General features: G+C 39.1%; 2 protein-coding genes across 4 annotated transcripts; both read left to right on the forward strand.

Annotated features, from left to right (window-relative positions):
* The first annotated feature begins 2374 nt into the window (after positions 1–2374).
* LOC104827189 (protein TIC 40, chloroplastic) lies at positions 2375–7431 on the forward strand. The gene is made up of 14 exons (XM_010560299.2): positions 2375–2758; positions 2903–3014; positions 3132–3189; positions 3314–3331; positions 4598–4892; positions 4996–5102; positions 5232–5295; positions 5536–5620; positions 5777–5817; positions 6288–6333; positions 6622–6716; positions 6881–6984; positions 7087–7134; positions 7268–7431. The coding sequence occupies exons 1-14, from the start codon at positions 2503–2505 to the stop codon at positions 7319–7321; spliced, it is 1383 nt and encodes a 460-aa protein (XP_010558601.1). The 5' UTR covers positions 2375–2502; the 3' UTR covers positions 7322–7431.
* Positions 7432–7579: 148 nt separating this feature from the next.
* Positions 7580–13776, forward strand: LOC104827188 (DNA repair protein RAD4). 3 transcript variants are annotated; one of them, XM_010560297.1, is made up of 13 exons: positions 7580–7921; positions 8286–8453; positions 8706–8987; positions 9091–9183; positions 9277–9369; positions 9457–9558; positions 9787–9836; positions 10244–10969; positions 11544–11808; positions 11932–12126; positions 12241–12393; positions 12772–12981; positions 13118–13776. In XM_010560297.1, exons 2-13 carry the CDS (start codon positions 8310–8312, stop codon positions 13544–13546), a joined length of 2742 nt encoding a protein of 913 aa, XP_010558599.1. In that variant the 5' UTR covers positions 7580–7921; positions 8286–8309; the 3' UTR covers positions 13547–13776. The 3 variants fall into 3 exon arrangements, with proteins under 3 accessions (XP_010558599.1, XP_019059684.1, XP_010558600.1); XM_010560298.2 differs by lacking the exons at positions 7580–7921; positions 8286–8453 and adding an exon at positions 8466–8620; XM_019204139.1 differs by lacking the exons at positions 12772–12981; positions 13118–13776 and having other exon boundaries at positions 12228–12348.
* Positions 13777–15226: the final 1450 nt, after the last annotated feature.

Genomic DNA, 15226 nt, shown 5'->3' on the forward strand with positions numbered 1-15226 from the left:
CACTCTTTCTTTATCTTATTTTTTGAATATTTATTTTGATTATTTTATAACTTATCACATTAGTAAACAATTATTGTATTTGGACAAACTGTTAAGATTTTCCCGACTTTCAATGGAGATTTTGGTTTTTGGTTTTTTAGTTACGAGGATTAATATATTATGGTGCTACAATTGTTACGTACTATATAACGTCTTTGACATTTCAACTACCTTATATATTACATTACATATATATTGTCGTGGCATTGTTATATCTGTTAACACTCACAACAACTTATCAATCGCGTATTTGGGTTGTGTAGTATGTAGTTTTTTGACAGCATTGTCGTTTGATAACCGAAAAGAACCAAACTGACCAATTTGAAAATTGTATTGATTCCATTCCAAACCAAACTTAACCGTTCAGAACCGAACCAACCGATTTGAAAATTGGCTTAATGGGCTGGCTCTTCGTGTCGTGGGAATGTGGGAGACCCTAATGGGCCTCACATTCAATAACCGAAGCCCATTTGCCTATGGGGCAGAAACCCTAGGGCTTATATAAATTCCCCAAATGCTGGTATGAGTTTTGACGGAAATTCTCCGAGGAAATCCGATCAGTTCCCATAAAGGCCGGGTTTGTCCAAAATCCGAGACCCTCGAGTTATCGCTCTTTTTTTAGCTTCAATGTTCATACGAATTCGTGTCATTATCTTAGTGGCTGCCCGATGACGATTGATCTTTGCTTTTAACCACACCGAAAACATGGGGATGAGGATGGGCTATTGAGCTTCATGATCCAAATGGCTGCATTTCTTGAGCTCGTCAGATACGTTGATGACGCTTTGATCTGAAATGCTCGAGGGTCTTTTCCTTCGTGTTTTAGATCATAAGTTGAGAGGTTCGTCGAGCTCTCCTAATGCAGTTGGGTTTGAATCTTGAAGAACTTACCTGCTCTTAGCCTCTCTAATGTGGAAAAAGCTTTGGCCTTTGAACTGAGTGCAGCTTTTTCTTTTGAGAAAATGACTTGAATTGCGATGCTGGTTATTGGTTTCTTGTCATTTGATCGGTTATAGGAAAGAACAAATCTGAAAGTCGTTGTCTTTCCTTCTTTTTGGCATTACAGTACTACAAAATCTCTTTATTTTTTTCCTTGGGATTTCTCATTTTGTCTGAATAGTTTAGTGGGTCTGTTCGATTCGTGTATGGTTGTACTTCTGTGGTGTTTTTTTCATTGCTCTGTGATGATGATGGTGATGGTTTCTGGTTTAACCACGCTCTGGAAAAAGAGGGGCTCTGATAGGGAATTGGCACTTGCTCAAGAAAAACCATGCTTTGACAGTGTCTTATGATTCTTCAATCTAAACCACCCATGTCTCTGGGGGTTCCTCTTCAGTTCCCAAGGCGAGAACTTTGCCAAGCTCCTTGTTTTTGTTTTGCTGGAATCTTGATGAACCAGTCTTTGCCTCAGAATGCCCCATCATGCGGAAAACTCTGGCCTTTATGGTTTGCTGATCAATTTTGTTCTGTTTTGTTGTACTCTTCAGGAGTCATGGACTGGGATATATGTATGTGTATGTATATATTTGGACATGAGAAAGCAAGAACTGCGTTTAAGATCAAAACCTAGGTTATACTCGGAAAACAAGATGAGAAATCAAACTCGACCGACCACCTAAATGTAAATCTTGGTTTCTAGTGCGAGTTCTTGAAGCCGATTCCGGACTATACCTGGTCTGCTACGGCCGTCCAAGGAAATTTGATACGGGAAAAAAATCTTAAAAAAACAAGTAATATGATCACCAACATGGAGATAAAACCAGCATGATTTGGGTTGCAGCTAGGCAGTACACCGTACTGCTGTTACTGTAGTTAGGGTTAAGCTGTATAAAATAAAACAAGAATGTGAAAAGTGCAAAGAAAGTAAAAATAGAGGGCCGTTTTGAAAATATTTTCTAATGGGGGGAATTAATATCGACGGTATGCGTCACGCCACGTGTACGTCGCGAGAGACGTCCATATACCAAGTTGCGATGTATCCGTGACTCAACAAAACGGGGCATTATCAAAAATACCCTTAAAATGTTACTTTTACTTCAAGACCTACTGGTCACATGTGATCAATATGACCGAAATATAGTATGGTCACATTTTGATTTTTATCGATTATAACGTTAAATTTATGATGATCACACTAATTCATTATGTTCATACCTTGTATATCTTATTAATCATTTGATTAAAACATCATAAATTTAACGTTATGAACAATGAGATCAATATGTGATCACACTATATTTTGGTCATATTGGTCACATGGTCACAAGGGTAGGTGTTGAAGTAGAAGTATCATTTTAAGCGTATTTTTGATATAATGCCCAACAAAACCACATCTAAATCAGGTTCAGCTGCTCTTTCAGTGTTAATTCCAGACTCAAGAGCAAGAGCCGAACTCTGTCTCTTTTCTTCGTCATCGTCTCCGCTTGATCTTTCTGGGTTTTGGGTTTCTCTTCAATCGTAGAGATGGAAAATCTGACAATAGTATCTTATTCTTCTTCTTCTCCTCCGGAGCTGTTAATGGGTTGCAATTTCTGCACTTCTTCACTCAAAAGCCCTACCGGAGTTTTCAAGGGTCCCGGGAATTCGCTTCGGAGTTCTAGAATTATCCTAAGTTCCAGAATCTCAGCCTCCGCTCGATCTACGACTCGCCTGTCTCGGCCGGCGATATGGAGAGATTCCGGCGATATCGGGAGATTCCCTTCAACCGGAAAAGCTAAAAGTTCGTCAATTGCTGACTTTTGAGTCCCAAATCTGTGAATATTTTCAAAATCTTTCATCTTTCTCGCTTTAATTCTGCAAATCTTTTTCTTGTTTTCTCTTTGCATTTCTCCTGTAATCGCTGTGTATGGGTTCTTTGAAGCAGTTCTTGTGAAACACGGAGGAAAGTCTTTCGCGAGTGTTTCGTCTTCGAGTGGTGAACAGACAACATCCGTAGGTTACCCTAATGTAGCAGTGCCACCATCCTCATCAAGCATGTAATCTAAAAAGCGTGTCTGGATAACTTGCAAATAAAATTACATTCCTTTAGGCCCATCTGTTTAATCTATTTATGGTTTTTTTTCTAATCATGCTTTAATAATCTTCTTCTGTAGAGGATCACCACTATTTTGGATCGGCATTGGGGTCGGGTTATCAGCTTTGTTCTCGTGGGTAAGTTTGAAGATAACTTACGTTGTAGTACTGTATGAATTTATCCTTTTTGTTTGTTCTTTCTGATGTCTCACTTTAATGGCTAAGACTAAATACAAGACTTTGCTCCTTAATTGAATGGCAGGTAACATCGAGTTTAAAGGTGAGTGTTCAGTGTTTCTCTTCAATGAGGTAACCATTCCTATGCCCATGCTTTTGCAAAACTTTTGTTCTCTCTAACAGTGAAACTTTCTAAAGGGCTCATGACTTGGAGGGTTCTTGTCCTAGCCCCTTGAACTACTGTTGCTGTCTGTTTAAGCAGCATTTTTGTTTTTTTTTGCTTGATGTTGTCTGTTCGATGAGTCTAGGGAGTAGGGAGTGTAGACGTAAACTCACTTGGCTATGACTTGTTGCTGTTACAAATCTTGGTAGATTTACAATCGAAATGAGTACTTTAACAATAAAAATCGAAATAAGTGGAAACAAAAAATTCATGCGGCCGACTCCAAATAAACTTGGGATTAAGATGATGTTGATGTTGATGTTGTTGATGCCTGTTCGAATTATTGTAGGTATCACTAGGATTCATGTATCTGAAATTTCATTCCCGAGAATTGTCATGTTTCTATAAAAGAATCGGGATCATGTTTTTTAACCGAAAGTTTGAGATGGAAATGTTTGGAAATGCAAAGCTGGAAAAATAGAAGCAAGGTTGTGGAGTGGACTGTGATTCCCTTCACATGACTTCGTTTTTTTTTCTGGGGGAATGTAATTCACGTATGGAATAATTGGTCTTAATCTGCAGAGACTGTTACCATTGTCACATGAGAATAAATGAGAACTGCATTTTGATATGAAAACTTGGTCTTAGGTAAAAGCTAGGTTATGGGTGTTATAAATCACCGATATTGCATGCATACTATAGACATGTGAAGGGAATAAAATCATAAACCTTGCAGGTAAGAGTAAAAAATGTGAGGTTTTGCAGATCATTACTCGTTTTGTTTTCCTTTTTTTCTTTTTCTTTTATTAAATCCTGGGGTAGGCATTATGTTCCTTCATAAAAAAAGAGAAGCAGGGAGCAGTAAGTATGGTTTTGGGAGATGGAGGCCAAGTGTAGTCTAATCGTCCTGAAATTTCCTTTATTCATAAAAAAATCTGAATTGAACTCTTGCTCTTATCAGTTCTCGGATAAGTGATGGGTTAACTTTTTCTGTCACCCGTGTATCCAATAGTATATTCCTTTCTCGGAAGCTTGAATCTACTTCTTCCTTTTTAACATTCTCTGGTAGCTTTATTAGTCAATGATGCAGCCTCTGTTTTGTATTTATAAACAGTTTTGAATTATACTTATTTTTGCCTGCTGGTTCTCGTCATTGTCTAACCGGCTGTCCAATTGCTTCATGTCAATATTTCCCTTTGGTTTCAGCAACGTGCTATGGAAACGGCTATGAAGACTATGATGAGCCAGATGAATAAGCAAAGTAATCAGTTTAACAGTCCTCCATTTCCAACAGGATCACCTTTTCCATTTCCAATACCTACACCAACAAGTCCGGTTCCTTCACCTATTCCGACTTCCCAATTCGCTTCCCAGTCCTCAGCTGCTACTCTCGATGTCACAGCCACCAAAGTAGATAAACCTCCTTCGGCAAAACCAGAAACATCTATACCCTGCGATACTAAAGAGGAAACCAAACCAAAGAAGGAAGAAAGGGACTATGGTACATGATTTCCTGTTTCAAGATTCTACCTGTCTCTTATCTTATCCATTTAGCCATGGCTTTCGGCTTTCTCACTTTTCTAGGCTTCTAATTTAAATTGCAGCATTTGTTGATGTGTCTCCTGAAGAAACCACGAAAGAAACTCCTTTTAGTAACTATGCTGAAGTCACTGAAGCCAGTGCTTCCAAAAATACTCAAATGTTCGAGGACGTAAGTTTTATTATTTTGATATTGTCACAGCTTACAAGCTAGTGGTTTTTACATCTCGGCCCGAGTCAACATTATTTTCCCCCTAAATCAGGAAGCTAGTTGTTCTTTCATTTTGATTACTGTCTGTAGGTTTTGAAAAATGGTGCTGCTTCACAGCCTGCTGCCAGTGGTCCAAGTGGTTTCCAGTTTCCAGGCGAGTTAGCAAATTCCCCATCTTTCTCGTTCCTGGAATTAACAATGGGCGTGTATAGATATATCTTTCTTGATGCCTTTTGTTCCATGACATTTACGATTTTGGTGTATTGGTGTATAAGTTTACCTGTCCACTGCATATATTTCATAATTGTGTTTTTTTCTGCTTGCATGATAGTCACTCTTTCTTTGTTGTCTTATCATTCATATTTATACCTTAGTTAGGTTTTTGCTTGTTCAGGCACAGGAAAAGGAGGGCCTGGTTTGTCTGTCGAAGCTTTGGAGAAAATGATGGAAGATCCTACAGTTCAGAAGATGGTTTACCCGTAACATATCTTCTTTTGTCCTTCTACTTTTCTGTCCCTTTCAAGTGAATATATAGAGAATTCTATCTTTTATCCCTGATTTGGCTAAATCTTTCCCGAAACCTTTCTTAATGCAAAGTTAAAGTGTGTTAATTAATGTTACATATCTGAATGCAGATATTTGCCTGAGGAGATGAGAAACCCGGAAACTTTCAAATGTAAGTCTTTTCATGTTTCTTTTCTGTCGGATTTGGCTGTGTGATTGTAGATACTTGCGGGAAGTCATGCAAACGGAAGCTTCTGAAGTTTGTCGTAAATGTCTTGATACGGCAGGCTTGGACTAGTCATTTAAGTGAATTCAGGAATAGGGTCATTAATTATTTATCCAAGCTGAACTAAGTTTCCTAGTTGGTTGGCTAAGTTAATTGAACACTGTAGCTGAGTTCATTGATTCTGTATCGGCTTGGAAGTGAGGAAAAAGCTTGCAAATGTTGCTATATTGATTTGGCCTAACTTACTAGAGATTGCTGAACCACTGGTTCCTACCTCATTTAGTTATAAAGGCGAGATTTTTTGTTTGTTTGTGAAGTTAGGCCTTGAAAGAACAATATGCTTGGAATTGAATTCTCATTTCAGTGTACAAATTGGTATGCATTGTAGTCACATGGTATGCTTGGATCTTTTGCAGGGATGATACAAAATCCACAATACCGTCAACAGCTGCAGGACATGCTGTATGCTCCTCCGCTCACCTTTTTATGATTTTCTTGTACTAGGGCCTATTATTTCCTGTGTCATGGTCCATGGAGTTATATCTCACAGTTCAGTTTAGTTTCCGGGCATGCATTTTATAGCAAACTCTTGCTTATGCTTATTGTTGGTGTCCATGAATGATAATGGAACTTTCAAGAATTTTTAGGGACCTGTTTTGAAATCGCCACTTTGAGATTCTTTGCTGTGCAAGAAGCCCGTTTTGTCGGGTTGTTAACATTTTCTTATTGTCTCTCATTTTCTTGATCTAGGAACAATATGAGTGGGAGCGGTGAATGGGACAAGAAAATGACGGATACTTTGAAGAATTTTGACCTGAATAGTCCCGAAGTGAAACAGCAATTTGGTAAGAGTCCCTTTAATCTCAATTAAAGCTGAAACCTGTTTACATTCATGGCTGACGACTGATATCAGAAGCTCACAGTGCTTGCTATATATATATATATATATGCATATGATGCTTAGGCTAAGTCAACATGGGTCAAAATCTCCATTTCCCGTCTTGTGCAGATCAAATAGGGATGACACCCGAAGAAGTCATTTCAAAGATAATGGCGAATCCTGATGTTGCTGTGGCTTTCCAGAATCCCAGAGTCCAAGCAGCATTGATGGAAGTATGTTCTATATATATATATCCTTAATATTCGGGTTTTTTCTTTCCAAGTTAATGCTGATTCTATTGTGCGAATTCTGATGGGGTCTTTGGTTTTTGGCAGTGCTCAGAGAATCCCATGAATATCATGAAGTACCAAAACGATAAAGAGGTAAAAGATTTCTCACTTCTTCAAGTTTGAGTTTTGAGTACTCTCTCATTTTGCATAGTACAAAACTGGTTTAACTCATTGGAATAAGACAAGACCGTGAATGATGATGATGATTTCTGATGTTTTGTCTCAGGTAATGGATGTGTTCAACAAAATATCTCAACTCTTCCCTGGAATGACGGGTTGATTTCAGTTTTTTGGATTTTTGTTTTATGTTTTTGTTCTTGTTCATTCAACATACAATGTCACTGGATGCTTCAGTTTTGGTCAGAACAAGAAGGGAGAGGCACAGACACATATCACAGTGTGTATCTATCTATTTACTTTATATAGAAGATTGGCAGTGGCAGTGAACACGAGAATTTACGATAAAACAATCAAGGCCAGTGGTCGTGTTGCTTATGGATATGGAAAACCGGTTTCAATTTCCCAGGTGCCCAAGGAAACCGAACCGAACAGTTAACCGAACTGGAAAGCATGCGGTCCTCGGTCCACCCTCGTGTGAACCGTGACGAGTCACATTAAAAATGTGATGTGACGTGGCGAACTCGTAGCCGTTGGATAAACCGACAATTAAAAACGAGTCCACGGTAAGAAATTTACGCCGCCGCATACTTACCGCTCCCACTTCAAAGGTCGGGAAATTGCTTGTCTTGTTGGAGGAAACTTTCTTCGTACGAGGATCTGACTGTACTCCGCGCGGGAGAATTGGCGCGTGAAGTCTCACTCTCCGGCGATCGTTGTCTCCGGTGGGAGTGCGTATCTGAGTCGTGTTGCGAATCCACGGGTGAGCACTTCGTGAATCGTGGTTCGGTCTGTTACGCTTGAAATTTCGGGAAAACTATTGTGAGAAAACTCCTGGGTTACGGTTCATGTCACTTGTACCATGTTTCGTTGCGTTTTTGGACAGCGGAATGTGATCTTGAGGTGTTTTGAAAAGTGGAAATGCCAATGAGAATGATTAATTAGTTGATTTTTTCACCCAAAAAAAAAAATTTAGTTGATTTGGTTCGAAAGCATAGTTTGGAGATTAAAAATGTAGTTTTCTGTTTATCGATTATGGAAACCTGTTGAATTGGGGGATGAATACGTCTCTGGCAAATTACTGTGACTTTCGCCGGTTATTCTAATTTAGGGTTTTTGTCGCGTAGGATTTTCTTGAGAAGAAGACTAGGATGAAGTCTAGAAGCCAAGGCAGGAGCGGTAGACTTGCAGAGGCATCGGGAGAAGGGGTGAGCAAGGTCCTCAGACGAACAAGCGCACGTGGCTGTCGGGGCAAGAAGAGACAAGATGATAATGTCGAGCAATGTGATGTGGCCGTGGGTGTTTGCAACACACACTTAAATCTTGTCTTTCTTATGAGAAGATCGTTATGCTGATTTCACATAGTCTATTTGGGGTGCTGAGATTGGTTATATCTTTCCATTGCTGAGCAATATCCTTGTTTTTTGGCCCTTTCATTTGTGAAGGCTACTTGCGGCAACTGGTTATTGCGGTCTTTTCGAACTTTCTTATCATCTTTGTTAAATTAACTTCTCTTTCCCACTTTGCCTCGTTTTCCTTTGTTACAGAGTGACCAAAGGCAAAATGGGAAAGGAAAACAAGCTGCTGAGACACGATTAACTGATAACGCTTTAGAAGGCATGGGATGCAGTAGTAAAAGTGGAAACTCATTTGCGGGCGGTGATGATGATGAAATTAATGATTCAGACTGGGAGGAATGTTCAATTCCCAGTCTGGATCATACTGTCAATGCTTCCGTCGACGACATACGAGAGTTGAGGATAGAATTTGATGGTGTACCAGATGCTAAGAGCCAGAAGCATGTTTATCGTGCAACTGCTGAAGACAAGGTATGCGTTGCTTACGCAAACATCATGAAATGCAATGTAATAAGTTCTGCAAATGTCTTCAAAAACACATTCTGACTTCAGAGATTTATGACTTCTCTTAAAGGAACGTGCAGAGCTTGTCCATAAGGTTCATTTGCTCAGTCTACTTGCCAGAGGAAGGATAGTAGACAAAGCTTGCGATGATCCACTAATTCAGGTGAAGAAAAATTTCCATGAATATCACTAGCTGTATTAAGTGTCTTCTGAAACCTACAAGTAGATTCACAAAACTTAAAAATATGATGAACAGGCGTCCTTGCTTTCACTTCTACCATCATATTTGTCGAAAGTGTCAGTCTTCTCAAAAATCACTGTTAAGGATATCGCTCCTCTTCTCCGTTGGGTACAGATCTACCAGCTCTCTGTTATTGTTATTTGTATTTTTGACGAAAAGTTGATCAGTAACTTTTATTTCTGTGTCAAAATGTAGTTTCGCGGCGTCTTTTCTGTCAGAGACGAACTCCGTTCTGGGAAATCTTTCAGTTCTTCCCTGGCCTTTGCTTTTGAATCCCGTCAAGGCACAACTGAAGAGGTAAGGCTGTGACCGAGAAAATGACATTTTAAATTTTTTTCATCAGTATCATATCTGTTTTTATTACTTACTAGTTACTATGTAAAGTTTCCTTGTGTGGATTTGGTCTGAAGTGATTTTCATTTTTCTGCTCGAAGCCTCGAAGTTAATCTGTACTTTAGACAATATTTGGATGTGGTATTGATCAAAGTTACTAAGCAGGAAAGTTATCATATCATCTTTTTGCAGCTTGCAGCATTGACTGTTGCTTTATTTAGAGCATTGAAGCTCACAACTCGGTATGTACTCAAAATACCTATTACTTAGATACTTGATATTTTTATGATTTGCATGTTTTGTTTCTTGTGATAGTCTCTGTTTATGCTCTACAAGTATGTGTATCGACTAATCAGTTTATAAAGAAGGTTGCATACTGGGCTTTGCTCTAGCAGGTTTCATGAGTATCTGAATAGTGAATTTCTGTAGTGTCATTTAGCTTGCTTTTCTGGCTCTGGTGTAACGTTAGTGCTATATTTTTAAAATTTAATATGTGTTATGAAAGCCCCCTACATCTTTGATTCCCAGATTGTCATTAGGCTTTTCCTTCTACAACTGCATTCTGAAGTGTTGCACATTTATTATGGTTAATGTGTAGTATGGCAAGACTGTATTAAGTTCTTCAGTACTAACAGAACACGAGTCACAGGTTTGTATCTATTCTTGATGTTGCCTCCTTAAAACCAGGGGTCGATAAGGATGAATCTTCTGGTCAAAACAGAAATAAAATGAATCTTGGGATATTTGGTACTTCAACTCTTATGGTCTCAACATCCCCCGTCAAATCTGAAAACGAAAAGCTCCGGGAAAAATCTAAAAAAGATTCAGCAATGCGAAAGGATGACTGCTCAACGAGCAACAAGAATACCCAGCCAAGCTTCTCAATCGGCACTAACCCCCAGTGCGAACTTCCTCCAAGTTCGAATCAGTTTAAAGATAAAATGGATTCATCATCTGAAGCAGAAACATGCTGCAAACCTGATGGAACAAGGAGGAAAGGGGACCTTGAGTTCGAGATGCAATTAGCCATGGCTCTTGCTGCTACTGCAGCTGCTAATACACAAGATGCCCCCCGATCAGATGAGAAAAGCTTGAGTAGCAGTTCATCTAAAGCAACAAAAAAGATAGAAAATGCATCTGTGTCTGACCAAGTAATATCCACTGCAGTTGGTTCTAAAAAAGTGGGTTCTCCCCTCTATTGGGCTGAAGTATATTGCAATGGAGAGAACATGGATGGAAGATGGGTCCATTTCGATGCTGTAAATGGAATGATAGATGCTGAACAATCGATAGAAGCTGCTGCTGATGCTTGCAAAGCCTCTCTGAGATACGTTGTCGCCTTTGCTGGTGGTGGAGCCAAAGATGTAACCCGCAGGTTTTCTGCTTCTCTGCTTCTATTTCATGTTTTGCAATTGCTTTGTTGAACAAGCCATGTCTTTTCTTTTAGATATTTCATGTTTTGCAATTGCTTTGTTGAACAAGCCATGTCTTTTCTTTTAGATGGCTGTCTGCATATAGCTTCCTGATAGTGTTACGTGCTTTGAGTGGGATGTTTCAACAATGGGTTTAATTTTCTGTTTTTAGTTTGGGGAATCTTCTGAGATTTATTGATTCATAGATAAGACTGATCTGTTCTGCACTCTCTTTAGAAACCACATTGAAGGACAATTAAGAAGCTGGAAAAGAAACTTGTTGTACCGTGTTGTATTTCTCTAGTTTAGAATTGATTCGAAAATGGTCAAGGTTTCAGCAGAGAGCTAGTGTCGCTGATGCAATGTTAATTTTAAGCTGTGTGGAAATATGTAATTTTCTACCCACAATGCAAGCGTCCTCATGATACCCCAAGGGTGAATGTATATCTATTTTTTTTATTCATTGCCCTAATGTTACAGTTGTAATATAGTTTCACGATTTACTTTTATTTACATGCAACTCTGTTTCTTTTCTAGGTACTGTACAAAGTGGCACAAGATTGCATCAAAACGGGTTAGTCCACAATGGTGGGATTTGGTATTAGCTCCGTTACGGCAATTAGAGTCTGCTGCAACTGGAGGTTCGGTTAATATGGAGAAAGAACCACTAGATGCCAATGATCCAATTCCTGTTACTAACAAAGCTTCTACGAGTAGCTCTTCCATTGGCATAAGGAGTGCCCTTGAAGATATGGAGTTAGCTACCAGGGCATTAACTGAGCCTCTTCCCACAAATCAGCAGGTACTTGGTTTATCCCCAGCGGGCAAATATTACCTTTAAAGCCCTGAATTATTGACCTATTTTAAAGTCAAATATTGTTGGGTGGCATATTCAAATTCAATCCATTCTCCTCTGTTTTTGCAGGCTTATAAGAATCATGAACTCTATGCTATTGAGAAATGGCTTAGGAAGAACCAGATTCTTCATCCAAAGGGTCCGATTCTGGGATATTGCTCTGGCCATCCTGTCTTTCCTCGGACCTGTGTCCAAACTTTGAGGACAAAGGAGAGATGGCTACGTGAAGGACTACAAGTTAAGCCTGACGAAGTTCCTGAAAAGGTATTGTTCAGCTAATAGTTGCAGCATCAATATACACTTTTCCCTGATAACTGTCATCTTTTTTCTTCTTCTCTGGTCGGGTTGATACACAATTTTCGAAGCCCTTTTCCTCAGATTCTGAGACGTAATTCAAAACATAAGAAAGTAGTGAATTTTGAGGATGGTGAGAAGGATGGGGAAGGTGGTTCTCAGTGCATGGAACTGTATGGCAAGTGGCAACTGGAACCACTGCGTCTTCCTCACGCTGTTAATGGAATTGTGCCGAAGGTAAAAGCACCACGTCTCTCTGGCTTATTGGGTGCCATTTTCTGATGTTCCCTTTTTCTGTTAGATAACCTAAGAATAAACTTTGCATTTGTGGCTTCAAAATTCCTCCACACGACATGAATCAAATTTGAAAATCGAAGAACTATGTATATTCGAAATCTAGTTCCTTTTGTAAGCCTTAGTGTTTCCTTGCCATAATTTTCTTTCGGGTTTTTTTTTTCACGTTTTCCTTTGTTTGATTGTTACCTTGACTGGATAACTGTTGGAAGAACCCGTGCTTCTTCATATCCTAAATAAATCCTGCCTTTGATGAATCAAAATTCGCATAAAAGTGATGATGATGATGATAACCGTGAAAAGTGTGTGATTGATTATCAGAATGAACGTGGTCAAGTGGATGTGTGGTCGGAGAAGTGTCTGCCGCCGGGGACAGTGCACATAAGGCTTCCACGAATATTTTTGGTGGCTAAGCGACTCGGAGTCGACTATGCGCCTGCCATGGTTGGTTTTGACTACAAGAATGGACGTCCTACTCCCGTTTTCGACGGTATTGTTGTCTGTACCGAGTTCAAGGACGCAATCCTCCAGGTAACATTTTACGTTATAAAAAATACAAGCTTTGATTGGCGTTTATTTTCATCTCTCTGAAACCCTTTCTTGAAAATCTGCTGGGCTGTGATCACTCTTCGTAATTCGAGGGTTTCTATTGATGGGTTTTCATTAGGCATTTGGGGAAGAAGAGGAACGGAGAGAAGCCGAAGAGAAAAGGCGAAATGAAGCACGAGCAGCTACCAGATGGTATCAGCTTCTCTCGTCGATTTTAACCCGCGAAAAGCTGAAAACCCGTTACCTCGACAGTAACCAACCTGATGGTATTCAAGCGAGCAGCGCTGGACCGAAAGCAGAGACCGTCGTTGAATCCCCCGGAAGCAGCCGGAGAGGATCTAAGCGGCCACGGCCAGGCCTACGACGAGGCGAAACATCAAAAGGTGATGATTATAATGATAATTCACGTAGGGTTAAGGGATTGGTTGGTGAATCGGAAGGCCATGAACATGTGTTTCTTGTGGAGGAAGAAACCTTCGACGAGGGAAGCTTGTTGAAGACGAAACGTTGCAGGTGTGGCTTCGCCGTTCAAGTTGAACAGATGTAGTTTCTCCGCCGTTGTTCAGTGGCAATCTTGTAATTTAATGGAGTTTTTTCCGGCTCTGCGCCTTGTGCCAATTCTGTAAGTAAGCTGTCGCTGTCGGGTATAGATCCACCAAGGCCCGATAAAGGCCCATGATGAATTTTTTATGGGCTCGGAGTTCTACCATTGGTGCGGCCCAATGTGTATTTGACGATTGACAATTTAATGTCGGAAAGCATTTAGAATTATTTTTATTTCATATAAACCGTGCAACAAGAAAAATATGTGGAATATTATTACATTTTTTGGTTAGGCGTTTAAAAATATTGTCTGAAAAATTTTCTGGGCCCGTTACGAAGTTCTTCGATATGTCTCAAGATATATATATGTTTGCCTTAACATCTCATCCTTAATTATTCAACTTTACATTGAATTTTATGTCGAATTACGTATAGAGAACCTTACAGATATTCAGAATTAAGAAAATTTTCATATAAGATTAAACAAAATAATACTACAGGAAAGTCGGAATACATATACGGAGATCAACATGATAAACTGAAATAATAATAATAATTCAAGATTTTTTCATCGAATTATTATATTTTAATTCTCAAAAGTAGAATATTTAATTTGAAAAAATAACTATTTTTTTAACGGATTAATAAAATTTCATGGGCAACTATTCTTTTTATTTTCTTTCTTAAAAAAAAAACTGGATTGTTATTGGGTTATAAAAAAAACTTGATTTAGGCAAATATGTTAAAGAAAAAAAAACTCTGTGATTTTCAAGGAGAAAGGAACAGCGCATCCATAGAGACGCCACGCGCTGCATGAGCCTGAGAAGTTAAAAACTGATAAATTCGGCGGATTTCGGGTTTCGGCATATTACAATCCACCGATTTTGACGACACGCGCTCTACGCGCATATCATGCGCGTGGTTTTTATCCTAGCCACGTTAGATTTGTAAACGGTGAACGGGCCATACTTCGTTTGGTCATGACCCAATATTTATGGGCCTTCATTTTAAATGGACCGTATATTTTTCCGACTATAGTGGGTCAACTATTTTTTGAATAATTTTTTTTTTGTTAAAATTGAATAAAAATCTTTGATATTATGTATCTTTCAATTTCTTTCCCAACCAAAATCTTTACGATTTTATAGGCTTTTAATACTATATTTCTTTTTTACAAACTGTTAAAATAATTCCCAAATACCTTTTGATTTTGAGCTTTTATGTTTTTTTTATTATCTCAGAATATCCATACAAGCTACGGAATCACCGAAATGTACGGAAGGTCACACACGTCTTCTGTGAAAGATATTTTTGTCCGTACATCACATTGGCTTATAATACATAATCGATTTTATTAGAACAGCACTTCTCTATAGACATCTAAAACCACAAGTTTACAATAAAGACAGATGGAAAGCCCCCTACACTTACATGAAACAGAACCAGAATTTAAACACCACAATCAAACATCAAACGGCATCAGTAACACAGAACCAGAAAGTTATTGCTCAACAAACCACTCATAGAGTTTGACAAAGTCATCTCATTCAAGTCTAATTTCCAATACTCAATCCAGTCTGCAATGCAGGAGGAGGTTTCACCTTCGGAGGCCGACCCCTCGGCCTCCCTGTTCCGGTCACAGCCGCAGCCGTTGCACCACCGCTGATCCCTCCACCGGCTGGGC

The sequence above is a fragment of the Tarenaya hassleriana genome, unplaced genomic scaffold (genome assembly GCF_000463585.1).
Source record: "Tarenaya hassleriana unplaced genomic scaffold, ASM46358v1 Cleome5, whole genome shotgun sequence".
Lineage (NCBI taxonomy): Eukaryota > Viridiplantae > Streptophyta > Magnoliopsida > Brassicales > Cleomaceae > Tarenaya > Tarenaya hassleriana.